This window comes from Xyrauchen texanus, chromosome 45 (assembly GCF_025860055.1).
Source record: "Xyrauchen texanus isolate HMW12.3.18 chromosome 45, RBS_HiC_50CHRs, whole genome shotgun sequence".
In the NCBI taxonomy this organism is placed as follows: domain Eukaryota; kingdom Metazoa; phylum Chordata; class Actinopteri; order Cypriniformes; family Catostomidae; genus Xyrauchen; species Xyrauchen texanus.
In genome coordinates, this window is record NC_068320.1 from 15,284,742 (window position 1) to 15,301,491 (window position 16,750).

At 37.7% G+C, this 16,750-nt stretch overlaps 1 protein-coding gene across 1 annotated transcript in view; it reads left to right on the forward strand.

The window, feature by feature from the left end:
• The first annotated feature begins 3,392 nt into the window (after window positions 1-3,392).
• The window catches only part of plxna4 (plexin A4), a 264,215-nt gene continuing 250,857 nt past the window's right edge, over window positions 3,393-16,750 (forward strand). The window contains exon 1 of the mRNA XM_052118648.1: window positions 3,393-4,598. Within this exon, the coding sequence (XP_051974608.1) occupies window positions 3,393-4,598 (1,206 nt within the window). The remainder of the gene's footprint in view (window positions 4,599-16,750) is intronic.

Genomic DNA, 16,750 nt, shown 5'->3' on the forward strand with positions numbered 1-16,750 from the left:
GCATCTGTATGTATATACGATTTGTCTGCGTGTGTGTTTGTGACATGTTGTAATCAAAGTTGAATTGCACTGTTCTCAGATAATGCTCTTAGATCAGTAAGGATCAATTCTGTATTGTTTGGATGCCCTTGCCCCCCCTCGCTCGCACATCTGTTGAGATTCCAGGTTGATTGTTTACAAAGGCTCCAGTCAAACACCTTGGCCTTCGGTGAGTGTAGTGGCTTGAAGTTTTTGCTTATCAGTTTGAAGTCCTGTTAAAGTGACCTTTATTTGACCCTTAAATAAAATCCTAGGATTTTGCTTGAAATGCAAATTAGCAAGAAAATGGATTCTTTCCTTGCCAAGACCCCCTACCAACTTCAAACCTGGATTTAAGCAGCTTTGTGTCAACTTATTTGCCATACTGATGCCCGGTATGGAGCGTATGGTGTTTGGCAGTTGGAACACATTTTAACCAGGAGGCCATGAATGAAACAGCCATGCTGGACAAGGAAACATTGACACATTACAGCAGATAAGAAATTCCTGAAAACCAATCTGAGATGTGAAAACAAGCATATGAGAACGAATTGATTCTGACAACACTCTGCTTGGAAATTCTTTTTGGAATCATAGGTCTTAAAGATGGCTTCTTTCAAAAAATTTCACAAGACATCACCTATTTCCAGTTCGGTAATCCAATGTGCAGCCACTTTCAAAAATGACACACTCAGAATTACAGATTTTACTTCACTGTGTTACAGTGATATTTTTGTTTGGTTATCTGAAAGTACAAAAGGAAATGCGTCAAGTGAGACTTCCCTTTTGGCAGTTGCATTCTAGAAAGACAAAGATTTTGAGTGAGAAGCATTAATATCCTTGTAATAAATCCTTGTAGTAATATACTTGAATATCCAATTATTTATTAAGCGAACACACGCACACTCAATGTTTCCTCACATTTCCAGTGTGTGTGTGTGTGTGTGTGTGTGTGTGTGTGTGTGTGGTATTACACATGAATTAATTAGCACTCTTTGATGTGGCTACTCTGTATGTTGTCTCCAGTCCATGTATGTGTGTTTGAGTGCAAGCAAGCTTTCCAAAAGAAGAACTGTTTCTTCTTTTGGCAACATGTAGGATATATTTCCACTAGTCCCAGTTAGAGCCAAGAGGTCAACTCATATTGCATATTCAAGATCCTGGGAATTCTGTAACCTGTCCAACTGAAGCAACGTATGGGAAGAGGCCTGGCTTGAAACCTAAACCCCTGTTTTTGAATGACCTTGCAGATTAGCTGATCATAAAGCCCATTGCTATTTGGCTTTAAATAATTTAACACCATGGATTGGCATGGATACTTGGTCAAAACGCCCAGAAATACACATGCTACTACCAAACCAAACAGTGTGCTTTTTATCTTATTTTTTTATTTCACATAGTGGTATGATTGCTGCAAAGTTATGTCAGTGTTGTCAGAGCAGTGGCTTAGAAATGGGCAAAAATGCTTCCAATTGAGCCATTGCGCTCCTATGGGAGAAAAGGGTTCTAGTCCAACATATGTTAGTCACTTTCCACCATCGAGCTGAACCGTTCTAAGCAGTAATGGTAGTAATGGTTCCAGTAGCATTTCTGGAATGGTTCTCTTAGCTAACCATACTCAACCATGCTGGTGAAATACCTATAGTACGTGGTGACTCATGTCACTTACCTAGTTAGTCCATTTCTAATCCTGATTTTGGATCACTACAATAGAATAAGAAACAAAAATCATAGCCATGCTAATGAGCCCAGATTGGTACAAAATGTAACCCTTCAGAACCAGAAAAAATTTGGCCTGATGGTAGAAAAGTGGCTTGTATCCTGATCCCAGTCCTCCCCTCTTTTCCATGTGAATTCCTGTTCTCTCTCTTTAGCCTACAGTATCTGTAAAATGAAGTCGCTTCTAAAAAGTGTTTGAATATGTGTTGTTCGAAAGAGCTGCTAAATGTGGTTGCTTGATGGGGAAAATGTTGATGCATCTCTTGGCTGCTTGGGCTAGAGGCATGCTGTTTGAATCCACCAAAGTGGGTTATAGTGTGTTTTCATTCAGCTTTACAAGACTGCCATTTCCTCATGCATTTTTTTTTTTTTTTTTTCTCAGCTCATTTCTTTGCTCCGTTCTTTCTCACTTTAAATGTAATGGGTAGTAAATGATACCTGCTATAGCGTTGTGAAGTGGTTCTCTACTACAGTTTTCTATCACAAAACATTATCCCCCACTGCTCAGATTACACACACACTATATATTTCGAACCATTCCCTGCAGTACACCACTAACTCTGCCATGGTAAGACCGTTCTCAAGCAAAATGGAAAGTGTACCGACCCCTTTATTACTCCTATGCCTCTGAGTGGGCTAACACTCTTTCCCTTTGTGCGTCTCTACTTTCTGTTTCAATAGTTAATCATTACTGTAGAGTCCATACCCTTCACTCTGTATAACGTCTTTATGCCCACTACATCGCCTAAGCTGTGATTTTCACATACTGTGAACCTCAGCACTTAAGTGGCAGCCTAGCATTCCACTGCTAGCTTGCTCTACCACTAAAAATTTAAAATACTATATTTATGACTGCATATTTATGTATGTGTGTTTAAATCTCCGCTCAAACTTTTTTTAGGAATTATTTATTTATTTATTTATTTATTTATTTATTTTTTGGTGCAACACCATGGACATGGGCCAAAATTTACTATATAATTGACTCATAGATAAAGAGCTAACCATTTATTTATTTATTTGACCTTTTCTTGTTTTTGCGCAGCATATAGCAATTTACTCTAATTGGCCCTATGGTCCACCTCTACTCCTAAACATTGAAGTCATCTGAGTTCTCTGCCACTTATTCAGCTTTCAGCAGGTGAGCTATTCTATCTGGAGAAATGGAAGAAAATCAGTAAACCATGCAAATTGAATACAGAAGAGAAAATCAATTAGAGGGCCAGAGGTCTGGCTGTGAGGTGGGGCACAGGCAAATAAATTGTGCCCATATTTGCTTTTAACTCCTGGGGAAAATGCATTATCCCATCAAGAATGGCATCTTTTCATGCCAACTGTGTGAGCTCCCAGAGTGCCCTTTTGCAACTAATTACTCGCCTGCTTTTCAAATGGCTAAAACATTCTTGTTTCTTGAATTATTTGTCTTCTGAGGCCAGTCCTCCCTTCCTCTGTTAGGAATCTTTTGTGGAACATAGATTGATTACTAAACTAATGCTATTATCTTTGTAATACTAAAACTCAAATTTTTTTTTGTTTTTTTTTTTCTCATCAAACAGGTACAGAATGTCCCCAACTTCTAGAGAAGCCTGAAAAGTGTGACGAGTATAGGCAGCAAGTGGTGGACAGAGACAAAACTTTCCATAAGTTACAGGACAATGGCGTTCCACAGCACGAGATGGAGCTTTCTAACTTTTTCTTGCTGCATCATTGTTCCCCTAATGGCTTCCAGGCCACAGCAGCCTTCAGCAGCATCCAAAGTACATGAGGAATACAGTACGTTCAGAGCAGAAAACCCTGAATGGACATTTAACCACCTGGCAGTGGATCACAGAAATGGGAATTTGTACCTTGGGGCAGTAAACCGCATCTACAAACTGTTGCCTGGGCTGGATGTACAGGTGTCGCATCAGACCGGCCCGGATGAGGATAACCGGAACTGCTACCCACCCCGTATAGTGCAGCCTTGTAGCGAACCACTCGCATTGACCAATAATGTCAATAAGATGCTGCTCATGGACTATCGAGAGAACCGGCTGCTGGCCTGCGGCAGCCTCTACCAGGGTATTTGCAAGCTACTTCGTCTGGATGATCTCTTTAAGCTTGGAGAGCCCTTCCATAAAAAAGAGCACTACCTCTCTGGCGTTAACGAGAGTGGCTCCGTCTTTGGGGTCATTGTGTCCTATGGCGACGCCTCGCCTGATAAGCTGTTCGTGGCCACAGCTGTTGATGGAAGACCGGAGTACTTCCCAACAATTTCCAGTCGTAAGCTCACCCGTAACTCTGAGGAGGATGGTATGTTCGCCTACGTCTTCCATGATGAATTTGTAGCCTCCATGATTAAGATTCCATCGGATACTTTCACAGTGGTGCCGGACTTCGACATCTATTACATTTATGGGTTTAGCAGTGGAAATTTTGTGTATTTTCTCACATTGCAGCCTGAAATGGGTGGAGGCCCGACGACCGGGTCATCCTCAGCCGGCCGTGAACAAGTGTACACCTCCAAACTGGTGCGACTCTGCAAGGACGACACTGCATTTAACTCGTATGTTGAGGTTCCTCTTGGTTGTGTAAAGGGTGGAGTTGAGTATCGCCTACTGCAGGCTGCCTACCTGTCCAAAGCAGGTACTATCCTGGCACGTTCACTGGGCATAGGACCTGATGCTGACATCCTATATACAGTGTTCTCAAAAGGACAAAAGAGGAGGCCAAAGGAGTCATCTCAAGAGTCTGCACTCTGTGTGTTTACCTTGAAAGAGATCAATGAAAGAATCAAGGACAGGTTGCAATCATGCTATAAAGGAGAGGGAACACTTGATCTCGCTTGGCTCAAAGTGAAGGACATCTCTTGCAGTAGTGCGGTAAGTGTATTCTACACACCCTTGCTTACTAGCTACCTTCCATTTAGGAGAACATTACTCATGAGATTTTCTATAGTAACATTCTTAAGTCACAATGATTGATGTGAGCACTGTTGTTGCATTCAAAGTTTTTGAAACAAGACCATTCATGTTTTTACCAGACTGTAGAGCAAATTTTTGCAGGATAAAGGCTCACAGATCAGGTAGTGCCCACTGGCAATGGAAAACCATTTGTGATCGGTTACCACTGGCTGTGCTCATAAGACTTTTTGACAACACAGAACAAGGTTTTGAAATATATTTACATTTTTAATGGTTTCCTAGAAACTAGCGACTTTTTGAAAGCAGGGAATTCTTGGGCTAAATGAGACTTAATAATTTGTCAAGTATATTTCAGTGTACGCTTTATCTGTAGATGGATTATAATATTTTGTCATTCATCAACTGGAACAAAATGGTATGTTTGGGCAGCTACAAAAACCTACCATGGTAATACGGTGGTGTTTTGGTCCTTTACCATGGCAATACCATGTTATTTTTTTAAAGAACATTTGAGTACATTTAATATACCATGGAACATATTAAGATAATAATATATTTAAATACAATGGTATTACCATCTGATAACCTCAATGTGTCATAACGCCAGAGTACTTTTTGTAAGGGTGTAAATGTTTCTTTATGAAGGGTAGGATGTCAAGTTCTTTTTCCATTGTGGATTGAATATGTATGCTGTGATAGACCTACACACAGATTTAAAGGCACTCACACACAAGAATAAATGTGAAGCAGACTGTGAGAGCATGCTGTCTCGAAGTGTATAAAAAGAGATGGAGGAAGAGTGGGAGTTATGTTGAGGAATGGTGCCATTTCCGTGTGCACTGCAGTATGGCCAATGCAGCATAAATTATAGCGGTAGCGTCACAGCTTGGAAAGAGAGATTGATGGTCTGTGTCTCCTCCTCCAGTAACTATGGCTACTAGCTCCTCATTTAAAAGCCAGGCAATTGTTTTATTGGGGGGAAAGAAAATGACAAGTGCTGAAAAACATTATGGGATTGTTCCAAAACATAGCGAGGTGCATTTTGGAAGCAGCACTTTAAGACATTCCAAAAACTCCAAAAGGTAGATACCTTTTTTTAGAAGGCAGCGTAATTAAGATAGTTTTGGCTAAATTCTAAGGTATCCTTACGGTTTAATATGATAGAAAACTGACCATTTTACCCAAAATGTGTGTGCTATGCCTATTTATGCATGTCGCTCCTCTCGTGTCACCTTTATTGAAATCAATTGTGAGTGTAGTGTCCCTTGTGCTGAGCATGAGGAAAGCTGTTTTAATGCTAGATTCCTTTTTGAATAAAGTTTTTCTACCTAATGAAGAGTGTTCCAAATCAGTCTCTTATGAGGCTTAATTTCAGTTAGGATGCTACCATAGAAGACAGCTGACAATGTAGGGAGGAGTTAGTGAGGTAGCTCACTAGATTTTGGAACATACCCCAAATCTGAGACCGACAAATACAGTACTCCGTTATTGTTTAAATGCTCTTCTCTAATTCATGTGCTCTATCACAGAAAGGTATACAGACTTAAGGATAACAAAGTTTAAATTCTTAATGGATGTCCCTGTCCTTTGGTCAGTAGAGCGTTACCTTTTTATGTCTTTCTAAAGAAAAAGTTGTTTTATTTTTATCAAAATATAATATAACTTTCACTACCTAAATGACATTTCTCTTTGCTAACCTATCGGCAAAAGCTAAAAAATAAATATGAATTAATATTAATAATATCAATTCCTTACAGAACAAACTTTTCACAATCCAATTACGCCCCAAAGGATCAAATCAAGTTCTACCCTATTTAAAAAAAATAAATAAATTCATGTATATTAAGCTTAACATTACTTCACATTATATGGAAGTTGAATGCTTTGTTTTTGCTATTTCATGTTGTCATTTACCAAGGGACTACATTAGTTATAAAGTAACATGGGCATAATTATGCTGATTCACAATAGAAATGCATTAAGCAGATGCATGCAAATATTCATGCAGGGCTCAACATTTAATGAGTGGATTTTTGAAGGGGCAAATGTAAGAGAAATGTACTTGTCTGACCTGACAAGTAACCTGATTAAAACATCAATATGGAAAAAATAACCGGCTATATTTGTGTTATAGCCTATGTCTTATTACAAAGTTAATATTCTTATTCTGCTGTTTAAAATAATCCAGAGCATGTAATTTCTTTAATTCATTAGTGATCTAATACTGACAGGTGGCTTTTGTGTGTGCTCTAAACATGCAGTTGTGCTCCAAGAACACTTGTGGTAATGCAGATACATGCCTGAATGGTCAAATTCATTTCAAAATTCCCCCAAAATGCCCATCTTAGTGAGATATTAATGTAAACACTGAGTTATGTCTAAAGTGAAATATAAACCGTGGAGAAAAAGTGGATTTGAATAAAGGTTTTGGACTTAAGTGTAAATGTTACCTAATAGACCTGCTGGTGTCTAATGTCTTTTAATATTAACCATACAACCATAACAATAAAATGAGAAAACTAGTCACTGCTCTTGGCTGGATAACTGCTCTAAAAAGTATTAGGTTATAATCATACAGTAAGACCAATAGTGTTTTTTTGTTGCATATCATTCTGAATGTTTACTTTAAATGTTTTAACAGCAGTTTCAAGAACTCAAGTTGTAAAAGCACTTTTCTTAATTTGTATTTTTTGTTCTAATTTTAATTTCTATTAATGTTTTTAAAAAAATATTTTTATTACTGACTGTTTATTAGTCTTGAATAATTACTTGAGAACTTGAAACAATTATTACATAAATTACAAATAAAGTTTTCAAATTTCAATGCAGACTAATGAAAGTAATTCTGTGACCGTATATTTTATGCATTGTAGATCTTGCTGCAATAACCTGATGGGAAAAGTAGATCTCATTCCACAGAACTGTGAGCACCCCTGCTGTAAATGATGGCGATAGAGGCTTTTCTTTTTTTGCCTACCGTACATAACATAATATAATACCATATGACAATAGCCTCCTACCCAGCACAGTTTACATTTCTGTCGCTGAAAATTAAGTTGATTTGCATACTGTTAGGTTTGGCATCTGTTGTAATTTTAGAAACCTACAACAGAAATTGACATGGCACTTCAGCATGTAACTCTTAAATGTATAGAGAGAAAAATGTACAAGTAACTTTTACTTTGACCAATGTTCTTGTCCAAAGGACAAGCACATGACAATGCTTAATATCGAGTCCTGTTCATGTGTCTCAGTGAACTGTGAAAGGCAATGTTCTGACTGTCAGTACAAATCCAGTTTTTTGCATATATGATTGGAATCCGATCACATTTACCAAGTCTGAATGGCAAAAACAATCGCATTAAATAGGATTTTTACAAACCGTTTCAAGCTTAATTTTATATGGTTTGATATCCCATTTCTGGAAATCCATTTCAGTCTTACTGCTCCGTATGTCACTTTTTTTTGTTACGCCACGTAAAGAAATTATACGTCACACGTTGTTGCAGGAAACGGCAGAAAAAAAAATGCTGTGTAGTGGTGAAGTGTAGGTCTAGCTGAAAATATTACTTATGAAATCTTACTGCGTGCATTCAAAAGTTCGACGGCCACATAGGTTCATCAAAGGTGGCTGCCACACGAGTCCACCAGTCACTGGTATTCTGTCTGGACCACACACAGCTTTTAACCATGATACCAGCGGAGACTGCAGAATGATATAAAACAGCGCAAGCCAGCCTCCTTAGTCTCTGCTGCTACTTCATAAAGCTTATTCCAGCGCAGCAGCAAAACATAATAAGCTAAAATCACTATTCCATTCCCCTCCATGTTTTTTTGCATATTGATGCAACGTCATTCTATAGCAACTAATGCAGATATGCCAGAATATGAATATTCTTTGGGTGAGGCATTCTGGATCTACACTCAATGGGATTGAGAACTATGTGACTCTGGTATCTGCTTTGGTGAAATGGAGGTTTCACTAATATCACTTGCATGATTTTACAAGTATTACAGTTCTGATGGGTCTCTGATGGGTTCATGCTTTAAATAATGCATGACAAACTGAACGCTGCTTTGTATGAATATTGCTATAGTACTAAGCCCATGTCATTTACTTGGGTACAAAACTGATACAAGCTTAATAGCACACACCAGAGAGAGAGATAGAAAAGAGAATATTATACATAATAATAATAATAATAATAATAATAATAATAATAATAATAATAATAATAATAAAAAAAAAAAAAAATATAGTGATTATCAAATGCAAAACGTAGCCTATATGTATGTTTATGTGTATGTATTACATGTGGGAGAGAAACTGGGGGCATAATCATTTGGTACAAACTAGAAATGTATAAATATATCCAACTAGTCAAAAATTAATAATCCCATACCTGGCTCAATCAATAAATGGTCAAGTTAACCCTCTTGGGTCTGAGGGTGTTTTGGGCCCTGGAGAAGTTTTGACATGCCTTGACATTTGTGCTTTTTTCAGTTGCTTAAAAGCACCTTAATGGCTAAAGTCTGATAACACTGTATTCAGCACAAACTGTGCTAAAATAATATGTGAGCAACATGTGTGAACATGTTTGTATTTTTGAGAAAATAAAGTTTATGCATGGTTTTTGAAAAAACAAAATTTGTAAGTCATTGAATTAACGCCATATAACACATACTAAACATTTGTCCAAACCTTTTGAGAACTGGATCATGTAGCCTAGAGTTTGATACAAAATTATGTGAAAACCATCCTGATCACTCAGGAAGTAAGACACTTTTAGCATTAGAAAGTTTATATGCGAGGAGGCGTGAACTATCATGAATATTGATTGTAATTCACACCTGAGGAGACAAAAGACCCCTCCCCTTTGCCCATCAATGAGGAATGTGACAGAAAGAGAACGAATGTGAGCAGACGTAACCCTCTGGGGTCGACGGCGCGTCCTGCTGGATATTTTCGTCATTACAGAGGAAATAACTTAAAATACTCTGTCATTTTTGGGTATACAGATAAGTGTAAGACATCATTAGAAACAATAAAGGGTCTACTTTTATTTGTGTACACTCACAATAACAAAACCTTGTGCTTTTGTAAAATAAAAAGGGTGAGCTATCAGACGTCTCTGTGTCCACGAGCACATTTCCGAAACACGTCACAAAAATGAACTAACTCTACGAATACTTATCACACAAACATGAAACGTATGTCTAAAGAAAGCTTAAGATTTCTACTTTTAAATAAAACAATTCAAATGTAAAACAAATATTATCCTGCAATGTAATCTGTATGAAACAAAGCGATGTACAGTTTCTCCTGGCTCAGCAATTATCTCTAATGTGATCACGCCCATCAGCAGAGCGCGTCATTCATACGCTAATGTGCTGAGGTGATCAATGCAAATGGTAAACGCCTCCGACAGTGAGGATTAATGTAAACACAACTCAACTTTTCAGCGTGTTTGTAACTATACACTGGTGTTGAAACTCCTGGATGGTAAGGAAGAGTTAACATTTTCCTCAGAAGAGCGGAACTCTTTTGAAGCGAGACTTGAGTAAGTCATTTAGTTTTCATTAGCTGACATGCTATTTTACAGTCAGGTCCATAAATATTGGGACATCGACACAATTCTAATCTTTTTGGTTCTATACACCACCACAATGGATTTGAAATGAATGGAACAAGATGTGCTTTAACTGCAGACTTTCAGCTTTAATTTGAGGGTATTTACATCCAAATCAGGTGAACGGTGTAGGAATTACAACAGTTTGTATATGTGCCTCCCACTTTTTAAGGGACCAAAAAGTAATGGGACAGATTAACAATCATAAATCAAACTTTCACTTTTTAATTCTTTGTTGCAAATCCTTTGCAGTCAATTACAGCCTGAAGTCTGGAATGCATAGACATAACCAGACGCTGGGTTTCATCCCTGGTGATGCTCTGCCAGGCCTCTACTGCAACTGTCTTCAGTTCCTGCTTGTTCTTGGGGCATTTTCCCTTCAGTTTTGTCTTCAGCAAGTGAAATGCATGCTCAATCGGATTCAGGTCAGGTGATTGACTTGGCCATTGCATAACATTCCACTTCTTTCCCTTAAACTCTTTGGTTGCTTTCGCAGTATGTTTCGGGTCATTGTCCATATGTACTGTGAAGAGCCGTCCAATGAGTTCTGAAGCATTTGGCTGAATATGAGCAAATAATATTGCCCGAAACACTTCAGAATTCATCCTGCTGCTTTTGTCAGCAGTCACTTCATCAATAAATACAAGAGAACCAGTTCCATTGGCAGCCATACATGCCCACGCCATGACACTTCCACCACCATGCTTCACTGATGAGGTGGTATGCTTTGGATCATGAGCAGTTCCTTTCCTTCTCCATACTCTTCCCATCACTCTGGTACAAGTTGATCTTTGTCTCATCTGTAAATAGGATGTTGTTCCAGAACTGTGAAGGCTTTTTTTAGATGTTGTTTGGCAAACTCTAATCTGGCCTTCCTGTTTTTGAGGCTCACCAATGGTTTACATCTTGTGGTGAACCCTCTGTATTCACTCTGGTGAAGTCTTCTCTAGATTGTTGACTTTGACACACATACACCTACCTCCTGGAGAGTGTTCTTGATCTGGCCAACTGTTGTGAAGGGTGTTTTCTTCACCAGGGAAAGAATTCTTCGGTCATCCACCACAGTTGTTTTCCGTGGTCTTTTGGTGTTGCTGAGCTCACCGGTGCGTTCTTTCTTTTTGAGAATGTTCCAAACAGTTGATTTGGCCACACCTAATATTTTTGCTATCTCTCTGATGGGTTTGTTTTGATTTTTCAGCCTAATGATGGCTTGCTTCACTGATAGTGACAGCTCTTTGGATCTCATATTGAGAGTTGATGGCAACAGATTCCAAATGCAAATAGCACACTTGAAATGAACTCTGGACTTTTTATCTGCTCCTTGTAAATGGGATAATGAGGGAATAACACACACCTGGCCAAGGAAAAGCTGAGCAGCCAATTGTCCCATTACTTTTGGTCCCTTAAAAAGTGGGAGGCACATATACAAACTGTTGTAATTCCTACACTGTTCACCTGATTTGGATGTAAATACCCTCAAATTAAAGCTGAAAGTCTGCAGTTAAAGCACATATTGTTCCTTTCATTTCAAATCCATTGTGGTGGTGTATAGAGCCAAAAATATTAGAATTGTGTTGATGTCCCAATATTTATGGACCTGACTGTATATAAACATGTACATATTTTACTAGTGGGACTGTTTCCAGACTTGCCAGCTAGGATTCAGAGTATTGACATTTGAATGTCTCATTCAAATGCTGTTTCGACTAAAGCAGGCATTTAAATTGTATGCTGTATAATATAAATATGATATGTAATATGATATAAAAATAATATGAACGTTTAGATTAAATTTTAACTAGTGTTTATGCTGCCTCATTATCAACAAAGCTTGTGCTTGCAAATATGTGTTCAGGTTAAATGAGTAAAATGCACTTTAAATATGCCCATATTAGAAAATCAGCATATTATGATTTCTGAAGGATCATGTGACGCTGAAGACTGCAGTAATGATGCTGAAAATTCAGCTTTGATCACAAATTGCATTTTACAATATATTCAAATAGAAAACTGTTCTTTTAAATTGTAAAAAGGGTTCACAATATCACTGTTTGTACTCCATTTTGGATTAAATAAATGCAGTATTGTTGAGCAGAAGAGACTACTTTTAAATGGTAGTGTAGGTCTACAATTAAAAAGTCTTTATGTAAAGAAAATGTATAGTCAGATTACTACTATTAACTTAAAACTTGATTTTGAGCATTAAGTCTCCTTACATTAATTCTCTTTCTGACAAATTCCTCATTGATAGGCCCAGGGGAGGGGGTCTTTAGTCTCTTCAGGTGTGAATGACAATCCATATTCATGATCGTTCACGCTGCCTCGCATATGACCTTTCGAACACTAAAATTGTCTTAAAGTTCAATGACTATATTGTTTTGTATGAATGTGTGATCAGGATGGTTTTCACATCATTTTTTTTGCAAAAACTCTAGGCTACAAGATCCAGTTCTCAAAAGGCTTGTGGACAAATATTTAGTATGTGTTATATGGCCTTATTTCAATGACTTAAAATGTTAGTTTAAAAAAAAAAAAAAACATGCATAAATGTTATTTTCTCAAAAATACAAACATGTTCACACATGTTGCTCACATATTAGTTTAGCCCAGTTTGTGCTGAATAGTGTTATCAGATTTTAGCCATTAATATGTCAATAATATATCAAAACTTATCCAGGGCTCAAAACACCCTCAGACCCCAGAGGGTTAATGATCAAAATCAAGTTTTAAGTTAAAAGTAATCTGACTAATTTTATTTTTTTTTACATAAAGACTTTACTTTATTTTAGACCTACACTACCATTTAAAACTACGATTTCATCCAAAATACAGTAAAACAGTGATATTGTAAACAGTTTTCTATTTGAATATATTGTAAAATGCAATTTGTGATCAAAGCTGAATTTTCAGCATCATTACTGCAGTCTTCAGTGTCTCATGATCCTTCAGAGATCATTATAATATGCTGATTTTCTAATATGGGCATATTTATAGTGCATTTTACTCATTTAACCTGAACACATATTTGCAAGCACAAGCTTTGTTGATGATAATGAGACCGCATAAACCCTAGTAAAAATATAATCTAAACCTTCATATTATTTTGATATCATATTTATATTATACAGCATACAATTTAAATGCCTGCTTTAGTCAAAACCGCATTTGAATGTAACTAAAACTTGCTTATTAGGACATATTTCAAATGTCAATACTCTGAATCCTGGCTGACAAGTCTGGAAACAGTCCCACTAGTAAAATATGTACATGTTTATATAAAATAGCATGTCAACTAATGAAAACTAAAATAGTTTCCTCTGCTGGATCAAGTCTCTTTTCAAAATATAAATGTTCATCGGAGTCCCAATCTTCTTCTGAGGAAAATGTTAACTCTTCGTCACTACACAGGAGTTTTCTCACTTGTGTATCTTGCGATCTTTCAAACGCGCAGAAAAGTTAATTAACTTTGTTTTTAAGGCACAGTTAGGGGCGTTTACCATATGCATTGATCGCCTCAGCACATTACCTTATGAATAGCCCCCTCTGCCTGTGGGTGTGATCACATTAGAGATAATTTGCTGAGCCAGGAGAAACTGTACATCACTTTGTTTCATACAGATTACATTGCAGAATAATATTTGTTTTAAATTTGAATTGTTTTATTTAGAAGTAGACATTTTAAGCTTTTTTTAGACATATGTTTTATGTTTGTGTGAGAAGTATTCGCAGAGTTTCAGTTCATTTTTATGACGCATTTCAGAAATATGCTCACGAACACCCAGGCGGCTGAATGCGCACCCTTTGTATTTTCTTTATTTTACAAAAGCACGAGGTTTTGTTATTGTTAGTATACACAAAAGTAGACCCTTTATAGTCTCTAATGATGTTTTACACTTATCTGTATGCCCCATAATGATGGAGAATTTTATGTTTCTGTTCTAATGACGAAAAAATCCAGCAGGACATGCTAGCGCATCCGTCGACCCCAGAGGGATAAACAACAAAATATGTTGTATTATGTGTTCTTTATATTCCTCCCTCTGAATCTCCTTTCTATAAAGAAGACATCTTTGAGACTCTCCACAATCAAATCAACCTCTTCCAGGCTCAGGGAAGCGTGCTGGTGTGTGAGGATCTAAATGCAAGAATGGGATCTCTACCTGACTACACAACAGACAGTGGGAATAACTCTATATTCGGACAAAGCTTTCCACAAAAATTCATATATTTTCCAATGATTAATTCAGATCCCCAAATAAATAAAAACGGGAAGCTTCTAATTCAACTTGCCAAAGCTTCAGTCTGTAATGGCAGGGTGAGAGGGGATTCTCTTGGAAGATACACCTACGGTGCATTTAATGGTTTCTCAACAGTTGAATATACACTCACCTAAAGGATTATTAGGAACACCTGTTCAATTTCTCATTAATGCAATTATCTAATCAACCAATCACATGGCAGTTGTTTCAATACATTTAGGGGTGTGGTCCTGGTCAAGACAATCTCCTGAACTCCAAACTGAATGTCAGAATGGGAAAGAAAGGTGATTTAAGCAATTTTGAGCGTGGCATGGTTGTTGGTGCCAGACGGGCCGGTCTGAGTATTTCACAATCTGCTCAGTTACTGGGATTTTCACGCACAACCATTTCTAGGGTTTACAATGAATGGTGTGAAAAGGGAAAAACGTCCTGTGGGCGAAAATGCCTTGTTGATGCTAGAGGTCAGAGGAGAATGGGCCGACTGATTCAAGCTGATAGGAGAGCAACTTTGCCTGAAATAACCACTCGTTACAACCGAGGTATGCAGCAAAGCATTTGTGAAGCCACAACACGCACAACCTTGAGGCGGATGGGCTACAACAGCCAAAGACCCCACCGGGTACCACTCATCTCCACTACAAATAGGAAAAAGAGGCTACAATTTGCAAGAGCTCACCAAAATTGGACAGTTGAAGACTGGAAAAATGTTGCCTGGTCTGATGAGTCTCGATTTCTGTTGAGACATTCAGATGGTAGAGTCAGAATTTGGCGTAAACAGAATGAGAACATGAATCCATCATGCCTTGTTACCACTGTGCAGGCTGGTGGTGGTGGTGTAATGGTGTGGGGGATGTTTTCTTTAGGCCCCTTAGTAACAATTGGGCATCGTTTAAATGCCACGGCCTACCTGAGCATTGTTTCTGACCATGTCCATCCCTTTATGGCCACCATGTACCCATCCTCTGATGGCTACTTCCAGCAGGATAATGCACCATGTCACAAAGCTCGAATCATTTCAAATTGGTTTCTTGAACATGACACTGAGTTCACTGTACTAAAATGGCCCCCACAGTCACCAGATCTCAACCCAATAGAGCATCTTTGGGATGTGGTGGAACGGGAGCTTCGTGCCCTGGATGTGCATCCCACAAATCTCCATCAACTGCAAGATGCTATCCTATCAATATGGGCCAACATTTCTAAAGAATGCTTTCAGCACCTTGTTGAATCAATGCCACGTAGAATTAAGGCAGTTCTGAAGGCGAAAGCGGGTCAAACACAATATTAGTATGGTGTTCCTAATAATCCTTTAGGTGAGTGTATGATCACAGTGTTAGATCTATTCGCTTTCAAAACATTCATGGTCAAACCACTAACACCCTGTCAGATCACAGACAAATTACGGTGTATCTAACCATTAGACTACGCAATCAGAGAAAAAATAATTAATTGATAAAATGCATTGCCCGGTTGCATAAAACAAGATTTTCCTCTTACGTATAACACTTTAAAGTGTGTTCTTATTTTTTTTTTTAATTATATTCTGCTTTTATATGGGTATAACATGTCCCTACCAACTTTTAGAAGATTTTTAAATGTCCTGACCAACATTTGGGCAATTTTACCACATAGAAAATACTTTATTTTCATTAAATGACTATTAAACATTCTCCGTATCATTATTAATGTGTAAATTATTGTCGGAACTCTTCTGAAGCAGCAAATAAATGCAAAAGGGGAGCGTTGTCACATGACATCTGTTCCTTTTCTCAGCATTTTTTAGGCTGCACCAATGATGGTCATTTGATTTATTGTTGAAGTTTTTTTTTCTAACTAATTTCACGAGGAAACGTGGGCTTATTTCCATTTGTATGATGTAAAATCCTGGAAATTAATAGATTCAAACATCAAATACATTCAGAAAAACATCCTGAGTTTTGCATGCTTACCAATTAATGAAGGCTGATACTGGCTTTTACGGCCAGTAGCTAAGTGCCCTCCTGAGGAAGACACCTTTAAATTTGAATGACTGTGCCAGATGTTTAGATGCTTGTATAACTGTGCAGAGAACTGATTGCCATCCTAGGTTAAGAATATTAGTGGTGGTCATTAAGACTGTAAGAAATATAGCCTGTATACATATTTGCGATATATCGCAAATTAACTTGTAACATGATTTTAATGCATCCATTTACACAGATTATAAAGATGCAGAGAGCAG